The sequence below is a fragment of the Monoraphidium neglectum genome, assembly GCF_000611645.1.
Source record: "Monoraphidium neglectum strain SAG 48.87 unplaced genomic scaffold scaffold02515, whole genome shotgun sequence".
Classification (NCBI taxonomy): Eukaryota; Viridiplantae; Chlorophyta; class Chlorophyceae; order Sphaeropleales; family Selenastraceae; genus Monoraphidium; species Monoraphidium neglectum.
The window spans coordinates 1-8,980 of NW_014011113.1; the positions used below are offsets into that span (position 1 = coordinate 1).

The window sequence follows — 8,980 nt, forward strand, 5'->3', positions numbered from 1 at the left end:
CCGTCACCCCCCCTCATCATCACACACCCCCCCACCTTGATGACCTGCTGCCGCTCCTCCTTGCGCCCGTCAGGGTACACCCGCAGCAGCGACACCACCTCCGTGCCCACCCCGTCGGCCTCCAGCCGGCCCGCCAGCCCGTGGCGCTCCAGCAGGCGGCGGCCGCGGGCGTCGATGTTGTAGACATAGCTCTTGTCCGTGTCCACCTGGGGGGGCGGGCAGCACGGTCGTCACTGCGCTGCATGGTGATGGCTCTCACTGCAGCTGTGGTGACAACAGTCGAAAGGCAATTGTGGAAACTCTGCTCAAAAGGCGATGACTTGTGTGCGTGAGACATGCGTTCCGACGTCTTGAGCGGGTCATGAGCGACACGCGATCAGGGTTGAAGGTCGCCGCGCCTGCCGCGCCATGCGTGCAGGCGCGCCGCGCGTCCGCCCACCTGCAGCACGCTGGCGCGGCGCTCCAGCACGATGACGTCAGACCAGCCGCGCGACGAGAGCTGCAGCGCGGCCGCCAGCCCCGCGGGGCCACCGCCCACGATCAGGGCGCTGCACTCGGCAGGCAGCGGCGCGTCGGGCGGCGGCGCCGCGGCGGGCGCCGGGGCGGCAGCTGGGGCGGGGGATGCCTCGCCCACGGGTGCGCCTGGACCGGCCTCTGCTGCCGCGGCTACGCGCCTGCTGGTGCTGCCGCCGCGCATCCAGGATGCAGGCCGCATGGTTTGTGCGGGGCAGTCAATGAGGCCCCGATCGCTGCTGCCCAAAAACGGCGCAGGCCGCGTGTGGCAGGAGCGGGATGGCAACGCGCCACGGTGTGGCGCCCCGCGCCCCGCACAACAAGGGATCAGGGCCGGAGACGCAAACGTTCTAGGGTATCCTGAAGACTTCAGGTGACCAGGGCGTGCGCCAAGAACGGACCGCGTTTGCGGATGCATTTCACCCGAGATCACCGACGACAGGGGAAATCGATAAAGTCAAACAACGACCACGGCTATACTTTGTACACTTTTTTGATGGCACATTGGTGCTGGCGCCCAGCAGGCGTCACCGGGTTAGTCAGTGACAGTGAGAGTTGTCAGAGTCCTGTAACATACAGCAGACTGTGCGGCAAAATTACACACCGCTTTTATTGTTGCATAGGCGGGCCGCAATACCAGCTCTATTGGCTGGGTGTGCTGTCACAGCTCCGCCATGGGTCAACCTCTGCACACAGATGGTGTAACCTGCGTTTGACCGCCGCCGGCCGGCCGGCAAGGTGGGTACTGGCGCTCCTGCGAACAAGAGCGGCTCAGGTGTGTCCGCCTTCGAGTCGCAGCCACGCGGAGGGTATGGCGAGACTGGCGAAGACATCGGCTAGCAGGTGGATCGCACCCACCACTGACAAGCTTACATCAGCAATATCAGCAGCCATCAAGATCATCAGAACAGCCTTCTCAACAGGCGCAGTACCCCCAGGCGCCGAAGCAACACGCGCCAGCTCCATCGCCGCTTGGTGGCGCGCGGGCGCCCCAGCCTGCCAGAGGCATTTCGCTGAATTGCGTTGGCAGAGACAGCTGCCAGGGAACATGGGAGTTTGATTTTTGGCCGTCAAATTGCCCTTCGAATTTCAGTATGCTTTCTTTGATACAAAGTCTAATCACATGAGGTTGTTTGGCTCCAGAAGCAGGTACGACAATCAAGATTTCCAGCAACTAGGAGCAGCCATCACCTTAACCCCAACCCTGCCCCTGACCTTGCTCTCTCACTCAAGATGAACCGCTACTCGCTGGTATGCCTTCTCACTCGCACAAGGTTTTCACATTGAATTCACCCACAGAAAACGAGAAGGAGAACTGAGAAGCTGCGCGCACGGTTTTTGGACATGTCGGCATCATCCTGTTTTGGGCGGCACTTTTCGGTCGTGGTGTAGGTCGCTGAGCGAGGTCGTCGGTGGGCATGCTGTGTGCGCCACGAGCCGCAGTGTCCGGCCTCGTGCGCAGTCTGCTCTGAGTTTGGCATAGTGGAGCGTTCCCCTGCGGTGGCGTGCAGCAAGCTTGCCGCGCAGGCACGCCTTGCCTTGCATCGACCAGTCCGCAGCTGCCGCGGGATATGTGCTGGAGGGAGCAGCAGCAAAGGCCGTCGCTCGAGCACGAACAATCGCAGGCTGTTATTGCGTTCCAGGGCAAAATCAGGCGCATGACGTGGCACTGATCGCGAGTGCTGTGTCGCCTCGTGCGTGCGACCAGCGCGCAGCGAGAACCGGACTGGGCGAAGCGGCGTGCACTTTTCGTTTCGGTGGGCACGCCAACCACGTCCCTGTGGCGTTCACGGGAACCAGCATCCATGGGCTCAAATCGCCGCTTCCTTGCACCCACACCCTGCGTTTGCTGCCCGCAGTCGCCCGGGGATGGTCTAGGCGGGGTGTGCGCGAGGCAGGGTGGTACGAATCATCTTGTGCAGGGGCGCACGACCCAGTGGCCACCAGCTCAACTGTGGCAGCAATAAGCATTATTGGTATACGTGGGGTTAAATCCAGCTGGGGCCCAATCAGGCGCGGGCTAGAGCCAGTCGGACAGGGTTGCTGGGCCTCGGCAGCTGCCCCGTCCCGGTCATCATGAGCAGGCAGCGTCCAAGGCTTCATCATAAAGCTTGGACTGCCACGTAACACTACCAAAGCCTTGCCACCCCTCAGAACCACCACACGCACGTTTCCGCATCATCTGTCTCGCGTGAGCACCGGCACAAGCCACAAGGACCCGGCAACCTACCACATCACCTTTAGCAGGCGGGATGCAATCCCGTGGAGCATTCCTTGGCGCCAGCAGCGGTCCCTGTGCGGCACTCGAGGCGTGCTCCATGCATACGCCCCCGCACCACCTTGCAGACACAGCGCCGCTCGCCGATAAGTGGCGCGGCCTCTTGGCGGCTGCCAAGGCGGCAGGCAGCACTGTGGGAAATGCTAGCACAGGCAGCATGGACCAGGTGGCATCTTCTGGGCCCCTGGGCTCACCATACGGCGCGACGCGCCAAAACGCCCTGCTGCTCGGCGGCTTTGGGCCCGTCGGTGACGCCGGTGCGTCGTACCTGCCCGCCGGCGTTCAGCCGCCCCCGCCGCCCCCGGCCCCGCTTTGTGGCCCTGTGTGCACCTGGCAGCCCCCGACCGCGCTCGCTTGGGCCGGAGCGGTTGCCCAACCCCCGTTCACAGGATGCTTATGAGCTCGTTGGTGGGTCCGCACACCCGGACGGCTCTTTGGCGGCACGCGCACTCCATGCGCTCACGCGCCCGCTCCCGCCCCCGCCTTGCCCCCTCCTCTGCTTCTCCGCTAGGCGTGTCGACCTCGCAGCCCCTAAACAGCCCCACCTTCGAGGCCGCCTCAGAGAGCTCCGGGTCCTTTGCCTTCCTGCCCGGCACCTTTGGCCACAGCGCGCACGCCGCCGCGGCAGCCGCCGCCCACGCGGCGCACAACCAGCACGCGTTCCAGTCGGTGTCGCCCCCCGCCGCGACGCAGCACAACGGCCTGGCGCCGACGCACGAGGATCTGGCGCTGTCGGGCACGAGCTACTCGGCGCTCGACGGCATCGTGTCGGGCAACGGCGGCGGTGGCGGCGGCTTCGCGACCGCGCCCGCGGCGTTCACGGCCGCGGCGGCGCTGCTGGACAACGGCGTCGAGACGCTGTACCCCAGTGAGCGCCCCACTGGTCGGGATCTGGGGTGGGATGGGTGACGGCCGACGGCAGTCCGCCTGCCCGCCCTGCGCTTTCAACGCTGGTGTCGCATGGATGGTTATGCCCGGTGCCTGATCATCGCCGTGTAATCCCAGCGTGCGCGTCCCCCTCGTCACCCTTTCGCATATTCACCTACCCCTCACCTCGCCACCTCACCAGGCGAGCGGCTCGCCCTGGCGCGCATGGCAGCCGCCGCGCAGCAGCAGCAGCAGGTCCAGCAGCAGGTGCAGCAGCACATCCAGCAGCAGCAACAGCAGCAGCAGCAGCAGCACATGCTGCTCCAGCCCCTCAACAGCATCAACAGCGGCCCGTCCACCATCGGCGGGCCGGGCGCGAACAGTCACGACGAGTTGTACCACCACATGGGGGGTTTTTCCATGGACCAGCGCTCCAGCGGCGGGCTGCTCTCCCCGGCTGGCATGGCCGGCGCCGCCAAGGCCGGTGCTGCCGCCGCTGCTGCGGCCGCGGGTGGGCAGCAGGTGTTCATCCCGAAGTCGAGCAGCCTGTATGTGAAGAATCTGCCGGCGGACGCTGACAAGTGCTTCCTGTACGAGCGCTTTGGTGAGCTGGAGGGCCTTGCTGGGTGATGTGTGCGGTTTGCGCTGAGGCTCTTGCATGTGTCAGGTTGGTATTTTGGGGGGTTTGTTGCTTCACTGTTGCTTCACTGGGAAGGCTGCCCCCTTGGCACATCAGGCGCACCTGACCCCTTTCCCCTCGCCCCCGACCCGCGTCCCCTGTGCAGCACCCTACGGCGCCATTATGTCGGTCAAGGTGAGGGGTCATAGCTGCTGGCTTCCTGGGAGGGGTTTGTGCATGCTTTGCACCCAAGCTGTGTAGTGAGTGGAGGGATTCACATGCGTGTATTTGCCACACCCACTAAGCGGTTCAGAACGTCATGTCTTTCAACTGAGAAGTTTGCAATGCCTGTTTCCCCGTCGCGCCCAGGTGCTGTGTGACCCGGACACCAAGATCTGCCGCGGTGTTGGCTTTGTCAACTTTGCGGTCCATGACGACGCCGTCCGCGCCATGCAGGCCCTCCACGGCGCAAAGGTGCGTGCGTGCAGGCGGGGGTTAGGGCAGGGTGTTGCGCATGAGGATGGGCCACGGGTCAATGCACTGCTGAGGCTTGCCTCTGGGATCTGGGGACTAGGAGTTATGTCAACTTGAAATCTGTGGCCCATCATGCGCTCGACACACCACTCTGCCTGCGCTGCTGCATGGATTGGCGCGTGCAGTCACGCCAAGGCTAATCGTGCGCTGCTGTCCATGTGTGTGCCCTTGCATCCCAGGTTGGGGACAAGCTCATGCATGTGAGCCTGCAGACCCCGCGCATCCGCGCCGTTGTTTGAAGCGGACCGGCGGCCTGCTTGGCGGCGTCGCCTCGCGCCGCTGCGGAGTGAGCGCGTGGAGCGCGGGCTGTCGCCTGCGTCGGCGCAAGACTGAGGATGCTGGATTCGGTGTGCTGGTTTGGCTGGCGCTGAGGCGAGGTGGCGAAGTGCTGTCCGCCTGTCGCACGGCCCCCAGCGGCGCGAAGTCTTGCAGGTCCGGGCCCCCGCTGCGCGACGCCAGCAGATGCGGGCCTGCCGCGTTGGTCGAGACGTGCGTTCGTTGGGTGGGTGGCAGATGTGCGGAAGCGCAGCAACTGCCAGTGGCTGGGCATCTTGGTGACGCCCACACTGTGCAGTGGCAGGGGTTTGGGTTTGAACCAAAATCGGGTGGCTTTTGTTGGGGTTTCTACGCGAGGCAGCACTTTTCTCAACAGGATCCCACGCACGATTCGCACGCACACTCAAATACGCACTCAGTGCCTGGCCTCTCGACAGCACTGCTGTAGTCCGTTGGACCGTTGCCACTTTGCCACGGTGGACGGTGCGCAGGACGATCGCATGGCTCGTGCCCCTCAGAGCTAAGGCATTCATGCGCAGAGGATAGGGGTTTGGGGGGGGGGTGCACTGGCGCATTTGGAATGAGACGTTCTCTCTCCCAACACCGCAGCTGTGTACCTCTGCACTCTTTCGCTAATTCTCGCGGCCAACCAGCCGCATTCCATCAACACGCCTCCTTTCGACGCAACGCGGTGTCAGCCCCTGCCGCTGGGGTGGCATTGCTGCTTTTCACCCGCCGCCGACCTCCCTCGCACCCGCCATTCGTTCCGAGCAGCGTCAAGCGTGCGGGAGGTATTTGCTGTCCGAATGCCTGGCCATGCTGCTGCGTTTGCTCCTGTGACGCTGCATTTACGGCCCTCCCTGCTTTTAGCCCTGGCCAGCCAAGGCAATGGGCTGTTGGCGCACAAGCCTCAGGGTTCTTTGCCGTGTAGCCCGCTCACGGCGATGCGTCGCAGCGAATGCGATTGCTGCGTGCGCATCTACCTGGCCACACAAAGGCTTGAGCATGCACCTCGCCTGCAAGTGAAGTTAGGGATGATATAGGCTCTGCTGTGTCAGGGCCTGCACGGGAGGTGAGGTGATGTCCAGCGCTGCACTTTGCGCGCAGGCACGATCGGAATTTAAGGAGTGAGCTGCACAGAGGCTGGTGCAGAACGTGCAAGTGGCCTTTCTGGGGCCAATACACGTGCTTTCTCTGCGCGACTCGGATCACGCAGCAGCGCTTGGCGTACGCCACGTGGTTCTGTTGCGTCGCGCATCTTACCACCGCCTAGTAGTGGTGCCATGGCGGCACCGCAACTACTTACCGCGGTCATGGTCATCAGCCATGGACATGCCTTCCCACCTACTTTTGCAATGTTTCCTGGCCTGAACCCGTGCCCTGTCCCGTTCACAGTCAACACTTTGCCGATATCCGGCATCGCGGCAGGCGGGACTCGCGCACCGGCAAGTGATTGTGCTTGCCTTTGATCTTTTGTGCGCGCTACCTGGCCAACTGCCACGAGGGGGCCCACACACACCCTTTTGTCGGTCCTGCGATGGCCGCCCAGGCACGATCAGGCGGCTGCAGCCGTGGCCCTCACAACACAGTACACCTTACACCACAAACTTATACCCTTGTGCATGGGGTTGCAGGTGGTTCCGCAGCATTCGCCCTTCCGCTGTACATTAATGCGTATCGTAATTTCTGGTTATGGGAGAAAGGATATGTGCGCGCACACAGTTACGCACGCCTGCAACACTGTTCTGCCCCCTCGGACAGGCGTCTGCTGCCATCGCTGCTGCTGCCGCAGGCGTTGCGGCTGCTGCTGCTGCGCGGTAGATGTTTGCGCACTTTTACAAACGCAGTAGCATCTACCTGTCACACGGGTGTTGCCTCACGTCACCGCCGTCGCCCTGCTGACTCAGCTGTGGTGGGCGGGGGGCTTCCCCTTTTGTCGGCTCATGCTATTCTAATTGCGGTCTTGAACATGGAGTTGATACATGCACTTGAAGCAGGCAGTTGTTCAGAACATTAATCTTGTAAATTGCAACTGGCCGTGTGGAGATGTTGGGGAGTGTTGAGGCAAGCAGCATATGCAGTTTGTGGCCAGTACCAGCCCGTTATGTCCTCGCTACAAGGGCTGCAACGTCGATCAGGGCTTTTTTGCAATGTGCTATATCTAACGAGGATTGCATGCGCATAGAGCATCAGAGTGTGCATAGGAACTTGCTGACCAGCTATCAAGCCGGCACGCCCCCACACCGCGCATATGTATTTCCATCCCAGCGCCATTATCGATCATGACAGACGAGCAAGACGCAAGAGCTTTCACTTTGATTCACAGGTATAGAAGCAGCAGTATCATGGAACTGCCCAGCAGGCAATGCTGCAGCTGTTGTCCCAGCTTAAAATTGCCGATGACCATCATGTTGTCTCTATGTTGTTGGCTGCGCTGAGCAGAAAGTACGGTAAGCACAGTCTTCGTTGCCATCAATCGAGTTGGAGCAGCGGGTTGACCACCCGCACCCAGAGCACGTGGCTGCGCTGCCGACCGTGCCCCAAGCGGCAGCGTTGCTCCACGAGCGCGATCAGAACAGAACCTCCACTGAATGCATACGCAACCTGTGTGCAGTGTCGGTGCTACTTGCTCACGGGCGACGGGAATGATCAGAGGACCCTGGGAGGCAGATCAAGGCGACTCCCTTTGAAATCAAAGCAGCACATCATTTGCATCTATATCTACTTACGTACACCCCCAGCGCTGTCTTCGGCGCGGCCTTTGATACCGACCAAATCGAGGCAGCTGCGCACACTTGCACCGCGACAGGTCGATCAGGGATGTCTTATCCCACGGGTGGTCCCGGCTGGGGCGACTCCCACCTCGCCAACCAGATGTCGGGCATGGCCCTCGGCGGAGGCGCGCCTGTGCCTCCCGCCTCGGCGTACCCCGCGGCAGCTAGCTACCCGCCCAGCAACGGCAGCGGCGCAGGAGCACCCGGTGCGCAGCCCGTTGTGGTTGTGGGGTACGAGGGGACGCACGGCGCCAGCCAGTATGGGGGCCCGCCTTGGGCGAGTAGTGAGAGGCCGGGACGAAAGATGCCCCTGTCCTAGTGACCATGCATGAGCTCATGCTCGTGTGCGTTGCAGCCACCGCGTCCCCCTGCAATGCCCTGGAGAGCCCATGCGAGCCAGATTGGCGGGCAGTACACGCAGAACCAGCCCTCCTTCCACGCCTCGCTCACCACCGCCGCCGTCACTCCCGAACCCGTGCAAGAAGGCGGCGGCGCATACCCACCCCCCCCAAGCGGGTTCTACCCCCCTGCCGGCGGCGGCGCACCCTCCTACCCCCCGACATACGGCGGCGCATACCCCTCGATTCTGGGGCCGGACCAGACGCAGCAGACCGCGGCCCACCCGCCGCCGCCCAACGCCCAGCCTGCTGCCGCGTCGCCGCCTGCCGCGGGGGGCTGGCGGCTGCGGGCGCCGCTGCCGCAGAAGCCCGAAAAGCAGCTCATCGGTGGGTCGGCGAGGGGTCCCGTGTGCTAGGGCGCCAGCTGGCCGCGTTGCAGGGACCCTGAGGCCCGATTTGACCATCAGGGGTCAACTCGCCCCCATGCAAGAGCGTCCCTTGCGGTGGCCCTTCCCACAGTTTACCCGCATGCGCTTCCAAGTCACGCGCATGTGTCACCCATTTAACCCAGCCCCGCTAACCGCCGGCCGTCCGCCCGCCGTCCGCCCGCCGCCTGCGCCAGGCCCCTTCCTGCGCTTCAACGACTACGACCCGGCCACCGGCGTTTACGAAGCGTCCGTCCTGGTGGTGACACACCCTGACGTCACCGGCCAAGTCCAGGTCAGCGCCCGACTCCCGGCCGCGCGACCGCGCGCCCGCTCAGCCCCCGCCCCTGCCTGCC

The 8,980-nt window shown here is 63.5% G+C and overlaps 3 protein-coding genes across 3 annotated transcripts; 2 read left to right on the top strand and 1 right to left on the bottom strand.

Moving 5' to 3' along the window:
- Window positions 1-255: 255 nt before the first annotated feature.
- On the bottom strand, window positions 256-715 carry MNEG_10920 (hypothetical protein; the record flags this gene model as incomplete). Its single annotated transcript, XM_014040606.1, has 2 exons — window positions 256-264; window positions 440-715. The coding sequence occupies 2 exons, from the start codon at window positions 713-715 to the stop codon at window positions 256-258; spliced, it is 285 nt and encodes a 94-aa protein (XP_013896060.1).
- Window positions 716-2,948: 2,233 nt separating this feature from the next.
- MNEG_10921 (hypothetical protein) lies at window positions 2,949-5,050 on the top strand (the record flags this gene model as incomplete). The annotated part of the gene is made up of 6 exons (XM_014040607.1): window positions 2,949-3,048; window positions 3,303-3,659; window positions 3,861-4,262; window positions 4,444-4,472; window positions 4,647-4,751; window positions 4,991-5,050. 6 exons carry the CDS (start codon window positions 2,949-2,951, stop codon window positions 5,048-5,050), a joined length of 1,053 nt encoding a protein of 350 aa, XP_013896061.1.
- A 2,911-nt stretch (window positions 5,051-7,961) lies between these two features.
- MNEG_10922 (hypothetical protein) lies at window positions 7,962-8,119 on the top strand (the record flags this gene model as incomplete). Its single annotated transcript, XM_014040608.1, has 1 exon — window positions 7,962-8,119. A coding segment is annotated over one exon (158 nt), but the record flags the coding sequence as incomplete, so codon positions are not given.
- Between the last annotated feature and the right edge of the window lie 861 nt (window positions 8,120-8,980).